Source organism: Ptychodera flava, chromosome 16 (assembly GCF_041260155.1).
Source record: "Ptychodera flava strain L36383 chromosome 16, AS_Pfla_20210202, whole genome shotgun sequence".
In the NCBI taxonomy this organism is placed as follows: Eukaryota; Metazoa; Hemichordata; class Enteropneusta; family Ptychoderidae; genus Ptychodera; species Ptychodera flava.
In genome coordinates, this window is record NC_091943.1 from 12879858 (window position 1) to 12898729 (window position 18872).

An 18872-nucleotide genomic window follows, 5' to 3' on the forward strand; every position below is an offset into this window, starting at 1 on the left:
TAGAATGCCTAGAGTCAAACTGTGTGCGCGGTTGCGTCAATTTAGGGGAGTCTAGTGTATTTGTATTCAAGCAATGCTTTGAGCATTCGTATTGCCATCAAATATTCCAGCAAAATCGATCCGTCATACCATCAAGTTCAAAACAGCGGCCTCATTAGAATGTGACACACAGTCAAATATTCAGCTGTCGGACTCGATGTATTTTGTTGGTCGGGAATAAAGCCATGAGCCATCATGACAGTGAGTTTAGTACCAGATGCTAGATAGATGGGACGCACAGGGCGATGGATCAACTTCGTCTTGACTTTTCCCTACAAAATGAGTGCTTCTATTTATCACTTAAACGAAATCAAGTTTTTCAGAACCCGTCCCAAGACGATGTTAACGGATATCTAATATCTGAAAATTACATGCAGTCTAGTCTGAACTTATTTTGTTCAATATGAGGGGTTGTTTTCCTTTACCCTACCCCGTTCCATTATTTCAACAAGGCCACAGTGCCCGGGTGTGAAAAGTTTAATACATATGGATATCGTTACGCTGGCTTTCGGGAACGAGAAACACAATCATCTTTGTATTGTCAGCGGGGCTGCTTGTTGATCTCAAAGTCACACACTGCAGTGTCAGTGCCCCTTCTAGACATCTGCTCAATGATAGCACGAACTACATGTACAAAATCGAACTCTCATGGCAGAAAGTAACAAATGTTAAATCAATTGTCCCCAGCAAGAAACAATTGTTGTAACTGTCTATAATACTAGTAGCTGCCTTATATTTGTCCAAGAAAAAAAAAAAAAAAAAAATATATACATATACATACATATATATATATATATATATATATATATATATATATATATATATATATATATATATATATTATCCTCAGATTACTACGTTAAAATACAATTTATCAGCCTTGCAAACACAGTGCATTATTATACCGTTTATGAATGAACTCTTGTCTGGATTAATGTTCAGTTTCACCCACAGTCGCTTGTGAATCGATACACCACGGCCGCTGGGTGACCTACTTTTCTAATGCATACCACCCAGCGGCCGTTGTGGATTCACAAGCGACTGTGGTTTCACCCAACAACATTAGACATCAGACGCAGTACGCACAGGCTGCGTTGATAAGTCCAACACTGGATATTTCGACATGATCTTGGGAGTTAAATTTTTGTATTTAACGTATTTCAAAAAAAAAAACCCGGACAAACAGCACGATAGAAAATGCATTAAACTTATGGAGCTTCAACCGAGGTTAACATAAGCTACGTGAGTTTATATCATCACAATTCACTGTGGTCTCACCAAGCCGTAAACGTTTATTTCTCACAATTGTTTTCCGCCTATTTTATTTTCAAACAAGTAGTTTTATGTCTTTTCAAACAAGTATTTTTATGTCTTACTGAGAGTTGAAGATGCTAACAATATTTACGTCTTTCGAGCGGGGGGGGGGGGGTAATAATCGCATGATAGTAAAAACGGTCTTGACGCGCGCTCGCGTCGCTCATTGTATATTCGTGAAACCATAGTGATAGAGGTCTATTTACAAAACATTGACCGTGTTAATAATGATAACGAGGGCAGGCGAACGGTGCATCAAATCTATATACGACTACCATCAAGAAAGTCGTCTTTGTGCAACTTTGTCGAGTCAACAACTGTGTGGAGAAATCTTCTAGCTCACCAAAAATTGGCAAAGTATAAGTCAAATGAGTACTATAAAGTGACGGAATTCGTTCAAAAGGTATTTAACAACTCTGTGGATAGTCTCCGCCAAGAAATGTCGGTTCCAAGATACGTAACAATGAACGGATTTCCATGTTTTATATTTCATGACTGTTTTTACAATATTGGGCAGTGCATATTGTTAATGCATGTTTTTTATCTCCAAAAGAGTCCTCCATTTTCATTTAATATTCTACAATAATTTTTTTTGCAAGTAAGCTCCGTTATCCTCTGTATCTCCTCAGCTAACGACACTTGCTCCTGTGAAACAATAGCGCGATGCGATTAAATGCCATGGCGACGAGTAACACGATATTACCATGGAACGACATACCTTCTCATTAATCCGGGGCGTGATTTCCATTATAGGCTTTGATCTAAGACACGGGCAAAACACTTGTTGAAAATTGATAAGCCGCCGTTGGCAGTGCTCTAAGCCTGTCCCAGGAAGAGAAACGCCTTTAAATCGATCATTCAATCACGGTGTCTCCCCAATTGGCATTAGCTTTGATACCCCTACCACTAATACTACCTATTTATCGCCCTATTAATCTGCGGAAACATGCTGACCTGTTACACCCGACACGGTCTTTCTATGCCACTTACATACATCACAGCAAGGACACGGGGTGTACCCCTATAGCAGACAAAGCAGAAAGGGCAGGAAATCTCGGCTTCCTATTCCTAACCATATATTACACGCTGGTAGCGTGTGAGGTATGCCATCGGCCAGCCAACCAGTGTCACAGCTTCTGACATGCCGAAGTGGGTTCATTATGTAATTAATCGCCGAGGTACCACGAGAATAGCACCAACAATAGACCCTCCGAGTCAGACGGTATAAAAGCCTGCAAAATGAGAGTCCGGGAACTCTCTGTTTAACTGTGGTATAGTTCGTCTGAGGAAGTGCACTCACTTGGCAAATACCTATTGGAACTTTTTTCGCAGTTCGACATGGAACGCTGGTCGTTTCTAGGCTTTTTCGGACTGGTGTGTCTGTTTATCAGCGACAAGGCTTTTGGTCAGCGGGAACGATTTTCAATTCAGTCCAGTACAGAAGTAGCCACGGTAAGTAAGCCCCGCTGCCGTATGCATTTTCGGTAATTAATATTCTCTGCTCCATGAAAGATCGGCTACTGAACACGTTTGCAGAATCTTTAAACTTGTTTTGAACGGAAACGGTTCAGTTGTTGTCTGTTGTCGTTCGGAGTTTTTTGGATGTAATGGGACCCGCGTTTCTTCTTAGCTCCCCATCAGTGATTCTGACGCCGGAGTTATTCAACAAGAAGCCATCTGAAGTCGCAGCATGTTCGTCGGTTAAAACCAACTGACTCGTCCATAGATCTGTCCTCGTTCGGCTGTACTTGAGTTCAGAGTTGGCGATTAAGTATCCTGTTTTTGAAAAAAAAAAGCTCGGCTGCTGCCACTCTCTGTCAGTCACCCAAGACGTGGGGTGTTGATTGGCAACGGTGACTAGCGGATTTTTTTTCCAAACCCACTCGAAAATATCAGCAACCACGTGCACCCAAAAGCAAATAATTTACTGTTTCAATGCGAGGACCTTGCGTCTGTGACCCTCGCCTTTACCGTGTACATTATATGTTGCCATAAATTAGATCGCAAAGAAGAGATGACTTCGCCATAACTCAGCGGTGGGCTTCTGTGTGCATATTACTCATTCCAGCATGTTATTAGCCCTTGAATGCGTCCGGTATACTCCGTCAACATCTTGAGAGAAAAAAAATCGCCAGCTATCTTTTTTTTCCTTTCGTTTCGCAAATCTCCCCAAAATTAAATATCCGTTATTGCATCTCTAATAATTGACGACGAAATGGGCAAATTCGCACGGGTTTAACGACTCGGACCCCGCCTCCCTCTTCATAAATGATGTGGACCTAGGCCTGTATCACGCCGGGCGACAACCCTTTGTCTAAGCGTTTCTGCTGTCCAAGTATTTGGACATCACTGCTGCGTGGACATATCGAGTGGGCAATACCACTGATTCTTTCGCGGTCAATAGTACCGATGGTGACAATAGTGCGAAAAAAAGGGAAGCCAGGTCACGTCGTAGTGTAAACTTCGAATGAGAGGAAATAAGCGTGAAAACCCGATAGTTAAAAATCGAGAGTTGTGTACACACTGGCTTTCCAGTGTCAAATTTCAAAACGGTGGCCTCATTCAGCGTCGCGTTGCAATGACGTCACATTCTATAACTCCAATACCAAAATGCAGTAGACCTTAGCAGCGGCGTTTCAAACATGTGTAATGGTGTTCACCTGCATGGAATTAAGGTGCAATAATTGTAGTGAACAGTTGATTGGTGTGTTTTATGGGCATATCAAACCGTCTCAGACATTATTCAATTCCAGAGTTATATAGAGAGATGCGCCACCTCACTACTTAGTACACCTATATAAACTACAGCCTACCATCTGTGTTTGAGAATTTCTTTGTTCGAAAAGAACTCAACAGTCCGTTGAGCACCATTGACTCATTTGGACGCCTTTGAAGACCACTGAATGCACTGTCACGCTTAACTAAAGTCGCGTTTCTGCCGCTCTAAATACACTGCCCGCGTGTGACATTGTCCCATTTGTTCTTGAACTATCCCCAGGCACAAAACGGCTGTTGGCACAAATGTTTACACATCCTATAGAGTGGAGTCCAATGTCCTGCGGAAAACTCGCAAGATCGCCCGGCTTAATTTTCAGATCTGTTATATCTTCTTCCACGCCTCTCTCAGTGTTTTAAATGATGCGCCTTCGTTTCAAAGACATTTTGGAGCCTTTGTTGGAGACGATAGCTGGCAAGCTTGCCCGAAAGCGACTCCTCAGGAACCGCGACTCACGAAATATGTCAGAAAATGCGACAAGCGTGAACGTAGGAAAGTGAAAATGGATTAAGTTGCCGGAGAAAACTGTTTAAGCTTCCGCCACTTGAACTTTACATGAAAGAGCAGATTGCAAATTGCTAATAATTCGAGTGCGGTTTTAGGAGAGTTTCAGTGTTTCTTCGAGCTGTTTTTAATCAAACAAAAATGACTTCGATTCGTTTTTCGTTCAACGCTGTCTACTACCCTGCAATCTTTGTGCGCCACTAATGACTTTGCGCGTATTACCATTGTTTATAAACACGTCGCTAACGAGCTGGTATCCATGTTCTTGGCCTTGATCTTGAAACTTAAAATTTGTGAAATTTTGTCCACTAGAACTCGTAGACCTTTGGCGTCTACCTTCGCTCACTTGAGTTTGTAACCATTAGTTTCTGCCTGGCAGAGTCATCGAAACTGTCAAACCATTCAAAAGAAAACCATTATTAAAAGACCACGAAGAGAGAGACTGCAAGACCAATTTCACACATATCAATTGCTTAATTGCACGCATTCCTCGAATAAACAAAACTTCCTACCTACCGCAATGTCTGTGTACTACTTAAAACCGTCGCCTATAAACCCGTTGTACCAGTCTATTCCGAATTACCATTGCTAATGTTCAAACTATGAGAAAGCGAAAACAGAAAACAGGAAACTCAAAGACTTTCTCTCTTGCGACATATCTGAAACAGCTAGGGTGAATTTTCACTTCATCAAGCAGGAAGACAGTATATATAGTGCACCGATAACTATGCTCAATCAACACGCATAATTATGTGATATATTAAAGGGACAAAGTCACCGGCTTTACGAATTATTGCAATTATTTTTGCTTCATGAGCGCAACTATTCATGTTGTTGTGCTCACTGACACATGGTAAAACTGTCAGACGTCCTTCCCTTACAATGAATGCGCACATGACATAGTTTATGGTACATACCAGAAATTTTGTCATCAGTATATCAGCATATTTACATGTTATGTGTGTATGCAAGGTGAGGGAAGAACTCTAATGATTGATGAGCCAACATGTGTATAGCTTCTCACTCGAAACAAAAGTAAGCCACTTGATTTGAAAAGATAACGATTTCGTCTCTTGGTTGTACTGTGTGCCCTTGCAGTGAACAAGGCCATTCTCGTAGCTTCATTGGGTTATGGGAAGAGGGCCCTCATCCTGTAATACGACCCATGCCCGTAAGGTAATGGAGTAAACATAGAGATGCATGTACATCTTTTTGTGTGTATGTAAGGTAGGTATGTAGGTATCTATGTAGACGTGTATATACCTATCTCGGTATGTGCCTATTTATGTATATATGTTTGCATGTGTACATGCATGAATAGATGCTGACAGACAGTAGTACCGATGCGAACATGTAGGTCTTGCGCGTATATACGACACAAACGTAAGACGAAATGTAAGCACTTCTATAAATACCGCGGCAATTTTATCGATACTTACAGTCGAACCTGATTGTCGCCCCACTTTGTGTGTCTTACACTAAGTACCTCTGTTAAGAAACTCTTCCACGTCGCCAAATTACCTGTACTTTCATGTCCACTTAAGAGTGTTCATTAGCATGCTGATTAAAATGAAATCGGACGTAAGAACCACTCTTCGCGATTGAACCCCCGGACTTTTTCCAGATTCCCATATTCTGATATTTGGAACCGGCGTCGTGTATACCTCAATGCATCCGACCGTGGGTTAAAGATATATAAACCGTGATGTTAACTGAAGGTCTGTGGTCCTGGGAAATGTTATTCCGAGCTCAATTAGATGGATAGGTTGATTGCCTACTATCCCACCTTGGTACCCCCCCCCCCAATTGTTTATACAGGGTTACTGGGCACGTGTATTCGGAAATAGGGGTAACATGGGAAAAAACGTCAAATTCATTTGAGCCTGGGAACTCACAGCAGCCCAAAAAGCGGTGTGCTGTCACAATATTCTCCATTTGGTCTCATTTTGTTCGGAATAAACACCACGTAACAGGTGAAGTTCAATGGGTGTACAATGACTTAGTTGGATCTTGGAGAGAAAATAAAGGGGAACAGTGATTTGCTGAAACGGAAAATAATTTAGCGGGCTTTTTAAGCTCTTGTAACCCGATGAAACGCGTGAACTGCCGACGACTGAACGATTTGGATCCTGTTTTCCTCTTACGTTATCATGTAATATCAAATATCATTTCGGATGATCAGCAATTTTGTGAGGATTATAAAACAATTTAAATGGAATAAGTGATTGCGCTTTTGTTGATTTACATGATTAAAGGGGCAGTAGCTGTAACTTTTGATGATTTTTTCACTATTTTTGTTTTTACTGACTATTGCAAGTTCTTGTTTTTCTCCCTAAAGCATGATGAAATACCTAATATCCAGATTGTTAACACGTCGTTTATACGTGTAGAATGTACGTTTATTGCTTACGTTTGTATTCTAATCTGGACCAGAACTCACTTGTCATCTATAACAATGCAGATAATAGTGAAAAAAATCATCAAATTACAGCAACGGCCTGGAAAATGACAACTCAAATCAGCACTATTCACACCGTCATCAGTATTTCAGAATACTTGGTGTTACTTCAATTCTTTGGTACAATTATCAGTTCGATACGGAATGGTTTTGAAGAACGTCCACACACTTGTAACAAGCTACACCGATGTATCTCTGAGCACAGGTGTGTGTAACACGGTACCAGACACACCTTCGAATCATTAGCCGAGCTACGATAATCGTCATTTACGCGACGCCAGTTCTTGCACGCCAATATTCATGCACTTACATGAGAATACAACCCTTCAGAGGTCTACCGAGGAAGTATCTTCTCCTTATATCTTCAGTTATTAAAAGAAATCTCTCTCTCTCTCTCTGTAGAGTGAAGGTTACCAGTGGGGCCCATGGAGTGGATGGACAGAATGCACACGTCCCTGCGACACTGGGGCTTCGTTAAGGCTACGGAGGTGTCTTAAATCTGGGCAAGTATCACTTTTCGGAGCGGTGTCTTTTTAATTGTCCATGTGTATGTCTGTATATAGTGGGCTAATATGTATGTATGTATGTATGTATGTATGTATGTATGTATGTTTCAAATATATTGAAATAACTATTCACTATAAAATATTTTTCAAATGCCATATCTTTTTCTCGTGGGAACCATCCGATTTGTTCGTACTTTCTTTGGTGTTTGTTAAATTTGCATATCTTTTCATAGGCCTCCGCTATGTATTACCATAGTATCGTACGATCGGAAACCCCGGCGGCAATCGGCTTTCCGGGAGGGCGCATGGTTGCAATTTAGAAATAGCATGATATAAAAATAGCTCCATTACCCTGGGTGCAGCCATCAGCCATGAAAGAAGCGGTTGCTATGTCGTACAATGGGGGTGGGGGGAATCACCGTTTAGATGTTCACTGGGGTTGACTCGCGGCTCATAAGTTACACGTTGCTGGAACTGAATCAAACATTTTCAACGAGTAAACCCAGAACGTGTACCCGCATGCAAGGCTACATCTCATCGGAAGACAAAATGAGTGATGTACTGGGGGGAAATGGAGGTACATTCGTCCGAATTTTGTTGCGTCGCCAAGAATCGACATTCTTCTGAGATCTAACTTATACGCACAACTGAAGATTCTTCAGAATCGCCTCGGGTCCACCGGTGTCACTGTTCAATGCGTCAATCCTTTATAAAGTCACCGTTCAGTGCGTCAATCCTTTGTAAAGTCAGTGAAAATTGGCCCTTCTCATTCAGTCATTGTGAGTTGAAAACAGCAGCCAAATTTCTTATCTGTTTTACATGTAATAGCGTTCATTTTGAGCAAAACAGTGTCACAGTATATACTTGGGCACAAACAAACGTACATGGATGACGGATACACCAATACATGGATGAACGAACTAACGAACTTAAGCTCTGTTCTGATCTGACTACCACGTTTTCCAGTGAGAGAGAGGAGGGGAGGGAGGGGAGACAGACGACAGACAGACAGAGACGACGACGACGATGACGATGACGATGATGAGGATGAGGATGATAATGATGATGAAGTGCTTCGCAAACAACTATTTGGTAATGATTCAAGCCTTTTGTCTAGTTCTTCTTCTCCAGTAGGATTAAGGAGATAATATATGTTGCTTTTGATAAAATTCACATTTTCAAGGGAACAAGTATATTATTTTATAATTCTTCCCCCTGAAGTAGGTTTAAATACACATGTATTAACCTTATCAACATCACACATTATATTTGTAATACGAAATGTTATTGTTGGCAAATGAATTCTAGTCTGGACTAGAATACTGATATTACGAGTCTCCGACTATCTTTTCCTAGGGCCCATACTACCTTTGCTCTATTATGCCGGGAAGCATGAACATTTGAATAAATCAAACTGCTTTCGAAAGGCTCCTTTGCATCATTGGGGCTGTGTGCTGTCGCCATGGTCGCATAAATTAAGGAATTGTGCTAATTTCACAGATGGATTTAAGCTGACATAATCAATGGCTTGCTTCCAAAGGTGATAACATTCGCAAGCGAAACAGTAGAGGAAAATCGAGCCCCCAAACCCTTCTCAATCATTATAAAAGTCTTCAGCTCTGACCTCATAATCACGTCCTCTGTTTGTTGACTTTACAGGGCTCATTCCATTGCTGCAGCGGCGGATGACCTATGTGAAGGTCAAAACAGGGAATACAAGGCGTGCAATACTGAGGTAATGTAGGTTGACTGAACTCTTATGTGTAGCTCGAATGTGTAACCCAGTGTCAGTGGCTCCTCTTGTGACCACGCCATGTTTGTTTCCAAATACGTGAAGTGACACAGGAAGTACATCGAGAAGACAAACCAAACAGTAAAGAAAAGCGTCAAATGTTTGTCACTGTTTACTAACGAACATGATGAACTGTAACTCGACGACAACGATGTGCCTAGCGCCTGTGTGTCGCAGTACAGCAAGTGACGGATACAAGGGAAAACAATTAACAATTATTATACTACTGTAAAATATGGAAGATTTTTATTTCGCGCAAAATTGAACGCAAAGTTACTCCAATGGTCATTTAAAAAGCTAGTGTCAACAGACGGTCGACCATTAGATTTTTGGAGGGGTTATAAAAATGGAAAAAATCTAGAAGGCAAACATTGCTATAAAACTCATTGCAAGTGTGCTGACTTTTTGATCACATTTGCAAATAAAGGTCGACCCAAAAAAGTTGTTGTACGTTTGTATTCTGTACCAACGTTTGTATTCTGTATTTTCGTACCTCATGTGCGAAATCCGAAAGAATAATATTGTCAAATTTTAGGTTTATAAAAGCGATAAAGTGTGGGGGGAAAATGAATGGAAAGATAATCCAAGCATTCTAACCACCCCTCCCGGAGACTTGATGGTTCAGCCCTTATAGACTACACATTAACAAATGTTCGGTGTAAACTTTTTCACCTCTACAGCCCTGTCCTCCATGGCTTGCTAGTGATTTCCGGGCCGAGCAGTGTTCTTCCTTTGATAAGAATTTGTTCTACCGCGGTAGCAAATATCAATGGAAACCATACGTCGCAAAAGACGGTAAGTCAAGCCTCTGATTTAGCATTGCTCCCGGCTATAGTGTTACACTGAGACTCGACTCGTCCTACACCTCACATATTCACGATAATTTGACCTCCTTTTAGGGTGTGCTTTGAATTCATCACAGACATCAGTGTGTGTCATTTAAGTTCACGATAAAAGTTTAAAGACTCAACCAATGATATGTAATCCGAAGGGAAGTGAGGCGTCTGACGTAAAATAATCCCCAGGAAAACATTACATGTAATACCAAATGTGAACAGGGTAAATGACCGAGTTGACTTATTGCTTTTGCGATTGCTGATTGGTTGAAAGTGTAGCCTCGGTTTCGTTTTCCGAAAGACGGCGCCATTTTGAAGTGGGACAGTCGCAAACCTGCAGACTACGGACGGTAAATACTTCCCTTAGAATCATTTAGAGGCAAAACAGTCCTATCCTTTAAACAAATGGACATCTGAAAAGGAGAGCGAATTCTTTCCTCGTCCTTCAGGGAGAGAGTCTCCCCCTTGTTGACGGCAAACCTTTATTAGTTTTTTTCCGCCGGCGAAGTGGCGTACATGTATCGCATTGGTTCGTTGAGTAAGAAATGGCACGCACGACCTCTTGACTCATGGACTTCGCCCATATTCAAAGCAATAATCAATTACCGTCGTATTTGACGACAAAGTACTTCAAGCTACCTCACAAAGGCATAAACCACTGTAATTCCAACGCAAGCGGCTGTGAGAAACAGCTACTCCGATTATTCAAATTCAATAGTATTTCATGGTACATCCATCGTATTTCGTTGTTCGTCGGATTGTCAGATGGAAGGAAACGCTTACAGTTACAAATTTACCCTCACTCTATCAACGATTAAACATATACCGCCAGTCAATGCACTGCGTTGTTTAACGAACGACAAACCGTTTATCTCCTCGTGCCATGGTGTGGTAGTTTCATATCGTTATGCGCTGCCTACAGGCGAGTTTAAGTACGGCTGAGCATTTAAAACCGCCAACAGGGGGAATAGACAGTGTTCGGATGACTCACATTCCCGAGGTAAACCACATGTATCCTGTTGACGGAAATGAGGGCCAGTTGAAGAGATCATGGTGATAGCGATCTCCCTCAGCCGTTAGGGACTAATTCCTGATGACGTCACGATTTTATTATAAATTTAATATCCAAAAGTAACTTTTCCAAAAAATTGACAAGACTTTTGGATACAGATATGGGCATAATGTTATGGTAATGGCGACGAAATTTGTACTTTTTGGAATATAACAAATAGCATCATGAAAAACACAAAATTACAGGTCAAGGGACCTGCAGCAAGTACGTGCAAAAAGTCTCGTTTTTTCCGATTTCTGTCTAAAGCAGCTACGGAGTGAATAGTTTGACATCTTGTTGAGCTGGAGGAAAGAGGTATAAAATCAAATTTATTTTACTTTTTGATCATTATGACGATATTTGTCCAAATACTAGTAATACTTCGATGAATTTTGTCTCAGGGTTTTTGTAGTAGCCTACCAAATAGAAGACATTTTTCTACGTTTACTGGAGAGGAAAATATATATTTTCATATTTTGGCAGAAACATTTCTTTCTCGAAAATCATCTACTCACCCAGATAATAAAGGATTCACATAAATGTCATGAGCACCATGCTTATCATCACAAGCTTAACCCTTTGAGCGCCAAAGTCAATTTTGTTGCCCTTGTAAAATATACTCCAGTCAATTTTTGTTAGATTTTTGCCAATATTTTAATAAAAGACTGTGGCCAATGGAATGTTGTGCTCGTTTGGTCCAAAATTATCAAAAAATTACAGAAAAGTTCATACAAATTGGTGAAATATTACAAGAAAATTTTGGTGGGAAAAAATACAACGATCAAAGGGTTAACCAAATGCAGTCGAGATCACAACCATGGTAGCACAACCGTGTAATCTTCAGTTCTTTTAGGACTCAAGTTTGCTGAGATAACGTGACTTTTGCAATTGTTTGGGGGAAGGGGGCAACTCGACAATATAAACCTCAGCATTCTACTACTGATCTACACGTTTATTATGTTTAAAATGTGAAAGTTTTCATGAAATGCGACTTTTGGTAATTTCAGATGATCTGTACGATCCATGTTCACTGGTATGTTACGCAACAGAGGATCCACAATTGGTAATTCCGCTGACATCGTCAGTTCTCGACGGCACACCCTGTGCTTCACACCGCACTGGAGCCAAGTCAATCTGTGTGGCTGGCAAATGTGAGGCAAGTTGCAAGGTTTCAGTATTCTGCTTCCCACTCATCAAATTTTAAAAACGGTGATTTGGTTTTCCAATCTATTGGTCCCAAGGAAATCCATAAAATTGAAGATACCAAATATCATGATGCCACCCATGTCCAGGCACCTCAGCCTTATCCTGCTGAAAATTGCATACAAGCTTGAAAAAAATGTGATTTATATTTTTTGACAGCTTTTTCATTGTTTAACTTTTCAGAGCATTGGATGTGATGGTAAGTTATATTCCACTGCCACTGTGGACCAGTGTGGTGTATGCAATGGAAATGGTACAACCTGCCGCACTGTTAGACGTCATTTCCATCATACGAATATATCAACAGGTGAGTGGGCATCATGTGGAGGTCAGTCAATTGTCAAACTTACGCCATCCTGAAATTAGGTAGCATGCACCTTGAAAGTGAAAGACTTGTACTTTTGCTCAAACTTTGCCCAATGAAACCTTCAACCATTCTTTTACCAAAGCAGAATAACAATCAGGGGTCACCTTGCAAAGTTTGGTACTAGAGAAACAAATTGCCTAACATATATCGCAATTTGCGATTCACATCCCTGTGTTAACTCTACCGGGAAAATAAAGTTTTCAAAAAACAAAAAAAGTAGAAATTTTCTTACTCCAAGAGCTTTAAAGTGAGCCCCACATGTGATAGATCAGAAAAGCATTGCAAAAATTTTTGAGTCTGAATATTTATCCCAGAGGCGCATTTTACTGTAACATGTCTACATAAAGGGGGAAATTGGGGATGAGAGTCTACATTTTTACTTTCTGGAGTCAAAACTACATTTTCTACAAAGTAATTTGTCAAACCCAGCTGGAGGCAAAAAAAAACAATGAAAAGTATACATTTTATCAACATTTCCACGGACAAAAGTCTACCGTAGGAGGATGTCAAAGGGGAGTCAAAAACTTGGTACATACATATACCACTCCCTGAGGTGATGTTAGATGTTTCAAACAGAGGGAGCACATCTTGTCCTGTTTGTTGTACCAGCCAATTGCAAACAATCACGTTGTATATGCAATCTTCGTGCATGATGTGTACCTTTTTTTAATCAAATGGCATTATAAGACTGAAGGACTGAAGTTTCCATTTGTGAACAAAGACTGAAGGTTGCTCCCAGAATGTTTATGTCATGCCCACTTGAAAAATAACTCCCTGTTGAATTTAAAATGTCAATAGCTATAACGTTTTTATCGTGCTTGCAGAGGATATTTATAATGCATAATGTTATAGTTGATGTTTGAATTCAGCCTAGACTAGAAATCACACAATAATTTTGTGTGTTGCACACAACATATCGTACTTGCAAGCCAACTAATTATTCACCATACTTCAAGGAAAGAAGAGAGACTACGAGCACAAATTATGGTCATATTATCAATAGTTACAATAAACCTCTAGCCTCTTTGTGGAAACAGTTTGAAGCATTAATGCCACTTGATTTTTGCAAAGCATTGTGGAACAGGAATAAAGCCCTGGCTTGTGATTACTTGAACATTATGGCTATTTTCCATTTGGTCAGATTGTTGCATTAGTGAAAATAGCTAAATGGAAAACTTTTCACTCTAAGCTCATTGGCATAATTTGTCTGGGATAATCTATGTGAAAGTGGATGAGAGAAGACCATTGAAAGCTAATTTATATTCAGCCTCTTCATCAGTGAGAACAGAAAGAAAATCACACAAGCCAAGAAAAGGAGAATAACTAGATTCTTTTATTATATTTAGGATATACTGAAATTGTAAGAATACCCTCTGGCGCCACCAACATTAAGATAATTAAAAACAGCAAAAGTGATTCAACGTTTCTTGGTAAGTACGATGATAACATAAAATTTTCAAACCCAAGTTTTTTTATCACAGTAAATTTTCACTGTGGCTTTTATCTCTGTTGAGCACACTTTCGCCGAAGTATATCCCATGCAGACATCAAGTAATGCATTGAGTACCCTTCAACACCAACAAAGCACTGGCTAAATTTTGGAGGGTCTATGCTAAAACCCAGTTTTCAACAGGGGACATGAAACTTGTTTTCGGAAATTAAGAGTTGTATTGAAACTTGCAAAGGGTGAAAGCTGCAAGTTAATATACAATTTTACCAAGGGACCGTCTCACAATGTCGCGTTCACCATGCGTTTAAAATTTGTTCACACTGATCAGAAATCCCCTCAGATGCAATTGTCAATTGACATTCAGAATCCAGAATAGCATGTTGAGTTGTGAAATTGATTTCAGAATAGTAAAATTGGAAGTTGTAATTTTGGCATGGATTGGACACCATAAGTGATCTGTATAAGGTAAAATTTTGGTTTCCCATTGTTGTATCTAACAAGTGAAACTCACCTCATGGACTGAATTGGGTTGAAAACCCCCCTAGCAAATTTCAGTTTTTGAATTTCTAACACTCTGCAAACACTAATATAGAAAGGTTGCCACTTTAAATGCAAATGGTAGGCAATGATGCATGTAAAGTTGCATTTCTTATAAATTGTATCATAATTTTTGTCACGTGTTTTAATATGAATATTTTTGGCATCCCCATTATCAGCACTAAAAAGTGGAGCAAGTAATGATTTTTACATCAATGGCCAGGAGTACATCAGTGCAAGCCTGAAATTTGAGATATCAGGAACAACTGTTCACTACACAAAACCAACAGATAACAAAAGTGACACCTCGGAGAGTTTAACAGCAACAGGTCCAACAAAGGAACCACTGGTACTTATGGTAAGTAAGTACTTTAGCTCTAATGTACAGGTGTATCAGGCAAATATTCACCTCAAATGTGAAAGACTTAAACTTTTGTTCAAACTTCCTCAATGAAGCTTTCGACCATTCTCTTACTGAATAAAAAATAAAAATCAGAGGTCACGGTTCAAAGTTTGGTACCAGAGAGACAAATTACCTGAGCTTTCAGGATATTTGAATCTAGTGTTAACTCTATGGGGAAAAATAAAATTTTCAATTTTTGAAAACTAAGACGGGGAAAAGTTTTCATACACCTAGAGCTTTAACCCTTTCACCACCATGGTTTGTCCCAAATCCATTGTTTTCTATGGTAAAGTTGGACCTGTATACAGGGAACTGGGGGTGAAAGGTTAACCCTTTCACCACCATGGTTTGTCCCAAATCCATTGTTTTCTATGGTAAAGTTGGACCTGTATACAGGGAACTGGGGGTGAAAGGTTAAAATAAGCCCTCACAAGTTGTAGATCGGAAAAGAATTGTAGAAGTTTGAGAGTCCGAATATATATCTGTCCCCAAGACGCATTCTACCTGGAGGCAAACACGCACATCAAAGTTAATAGACTTCAACTTTTGCCCAAAACTTTTGCCCAAACCTTCTTTAAAGAAAGTAAAACTATTCCCTTTCGAAATCACAAAAAAATGAGGGTCACCATGCAAAATTAGGTACTAGAGATGTAAATCAACCAACTTTGAATATTTACCAACACTTGAAATTCAAAATGGTCGCCATCCCTGTGTTAACTCAATGGGAAAAAAGAAATTTTTGATTTTCTCACAAAAGTAAGTATTACTCCATAAGCTTCAAAATGAACCCCTACAAGTTGTAAACTAAAAATGTATTGCAAAAGTTTGAGTCTAGCTCTCTATTCTAGAGGTGCATTAATTAATACTAAAGTGTGTCTGAGTTCATTTCTATCAGTTGAACTACTTATATACACTGGACATTGATGTCACTTCACTCTCAAGGTTGTACCGTAAAGTTGAATGATTTTTTTGCAATGTTTGTTTCAAACAATTTGCAATTAAGGATAAAGGGACAAAATAATTGCATCAATTTGGATGAAACTTCACACTCAAAAAGGTATGTTTGGTCAGAGAGATGAAAAAACAATTAACACTGCTATGAGTCTTGTTTTCCAATAAACTCATAACTAAATTTTTTAGAAACACATTAGCATGTTCATCTCCCATCAAGATTTTTATTATGTATTGCATTTAGCTCTTCATTCCAATGGCTTCAAAATCTAGTGGGAAAGTCACAGGGATGACTCTGTTCAAATTTCATATGGTGATGAAATCTGCATGTTTTAATTTTTTAGGCCAATTTTCTAATTTTTAGACATAAAATAAGATAATTTCTCTCAAACCATTTGTCCACTTCCTTTCAACTTTGGTGGGTATATTTGCAAAGATGACCTTGATTATAGTGTTGACATTTGCATATGTAAATTTCAGTGTCAATTATTTTTATTATTTCCATTCTCTTACATTCCTCGGCCAGTAACTTTAAACTTCTTTGTAGGTAGCTTGAGATGACCTTAGTCAGATTTTTTCAAATGATATTGGTAGAGTTTTGGCACGCGCACAGGTTTTCTCTGATTCAATCAAAATAATCTACTTATAAATGACTTGTTCCGTCAACACACATTAAAATTGGTTCATAGTAGATCAAATACATAAGCTCTGATCATTCAAGTAAATCAACACTTGTACATCTTAGACAAACCAGTGCAAAAGTTTGAATTTTATCTGCATTTTATCTCTACAGCTCCTAGCACAAGAAGTCCAGCCTGTGAACATTCTATATCAATTTACTACTCAGCATCGTCCCTCAACGCGGCATCGCATTAAGCTGCTTGAGAGACAAAAACCCAGTCTTCGCGATCACAATCATTTTGAAACAAAAGGGGAACTCAAAGCAGATGGTAGGTAACCATTATAACTTTGGTAACAAAATATAATCCTTCATGGACAGTGTTTAATCTAGAGAGGGGGATGGGGATTCCCCCTTTGTTGACATGTTGGCACCCCCTAGTTATTTGTCAAGGGGCGACCAGCCCTCCAAGAAATGATGCCAGTCACACCTTACAGATACAAGTAGAACACACTAACTGGAGAAATCCCCCTAAATTTTCTGGTAAAGGGGGAAAATACCCCTGTTGATGCCATCCTGGATGAAACACTGCATTAGAAAATGAAGTATTCTGAGTGATTATTTGGTTACCAGGTTACAACCAAGACAAAACCATTGTCAAGTACATCATTCCTAGTTGACATTCAACCATAATCACTTCCACATTGAATTAAGACCTACTTGATGTGGCTTTGTGGTCAAAGGTATTCATAAGGTTACCATGGAAACAAGCAAATGAAGCAACTATGGTGACAAGTACACAAAGATGCGTCACCGTTTCATTAATGGCAGCGAGTGGTCATCAAGTTACCATGGAAACATTCCAATGTGACATTCTGAATTTTGCAGCAAATTATAAAAAGTTGAATTTTTCATTTTACCTTTTCGTCAGATTTAATCTCTGAATATGACTTGAACATAGGTGAGCCGTTCTTAAAATTTGATGTCCCTCCCACAATCGTGCCGCTGTCTGACATCCAGCATGTGAGTTCCACCGAACGCAGCTCCAGGTACTTCTACAATGAATACGACCAGGAGAATGTCGCTCTTGATGTCGAAGAGGCCTACATCTGGAACAACAAAACAGACATCGATATTAGCTATTTGCAGGCTGCCAGTTTCTATTGGGAGGCTAGTTTAGCCCCGTGTAGTGCTACCTGTTCTACAGGTGAGTTCTTCCGTCATTCCAAACCATCAGAGATGATTGAGAAGCATTGTCAGATGAATTTAAGTACAACTTTTTCTAGACCAGAAAACAGAACAAGTTTTTAAGGTCTTTCTGTATGCACAATCTATCTTTCCTACACAGCCAGCTAGTGTTGTATCACTTTTAAAATTGAGAAGCAGTGTGTCAATGTTTTGTCATGATAAAAAAAAAATTTTAAAATTTTCCCAATGCAGTTTTAAATATTAGTAACTTTTTCCGTAATGAAAGACATTCTACATTCAGAAAGTTATGATCCCTGCAATTCGCTGCACTTTGTAGCATTTCTGATGTACTTTGCCTGGTGTATGAAATAAAAACCTGATCCCTCATTCAGCTCCACAGAGTGTCTCCAGACTGGTAGAATACATATTGATTAATCTTTCACTGACTATTTCATCAATTGAGTAATCATATACATTGTAGCAATTGAGCAATCATATACATTGTAGCAATTGAGCAATCATATACATTGTAGCCAAAACAAGGGACTAATACATGTATGTGCCTGAGAGTAGGTAACCGTTTGCCGGATACAGGGGAAATTGTCTCCTGCCTTGACGGTACATAGTCCCTTGTTTCAGTTATGCTTATTATTACATGCCTCCAATCACTCCAAATTTTTTGGTTTATTTGCAAATGATAGTCATATGCTTTATTTCCAATGTTAGACTAAAATCTGTTATAATTAGAACGAATTTCATCATTGAACAGCACATTGATACATGTATATTTAAATCACTGTTTTGCAGTTTACCAATTTTTACGTATATAAATTTCTAAAAACCAGATTTTTTTGTGTAAAACGTTTTATTTGATCACT

General features: G+C 39.3%; 1 protein-coding gene across 2 annotated transcripts in view; it reads left to right on the forward strand.

Annotated features, from left to right (window-relative positions):
* Positions 1-2366: 2366 nt before the first annotated feature.
* Positions 2367-18872, forward strand: part of LOC139114033 (ADAMTS-like protein 2) — a 29620-nt gene continuing 13114 nt past the window's right edge. The window contains exons 1-10 of one of the 2 annotated variants that reach the window (XM_070675511.1): positions 2367-2805; positions 7494-7594; positions 9257-9332; positions 10070-10184; positions 12284-12432; positions 12663-12786; positions 14193-14276; positions 15013-15191; positions 16981-17137; positions 17768-18013. In XM_070675511.1, the coding sequence (XP_070531612.1) occupies positions 2692-2805; positions 7494-7594; positions 9257-9332; positions 10070-10184; positions 12284-12432; positions 12663-12786; positions 14193-14276; positions 15013-15191; positions 16981-17137; positions 17768-18013 (1345 nt within the window). In that variant the 5' untranslated portion in view covers positions 2367-2691. Of the gene's footprint in view, positions 2806-7493; positions 7595-9256; positions 9333-10069; positions 10185-12283; positions 12433-12662; positions 12787-14192; positions 14277-15012; positions 15192-16980; positions 17138-17737; positions 18014-18872 lie in introns of both variants that reach the window. The other variant, XM_070675510.1, reaches the window with a different exon arrangement.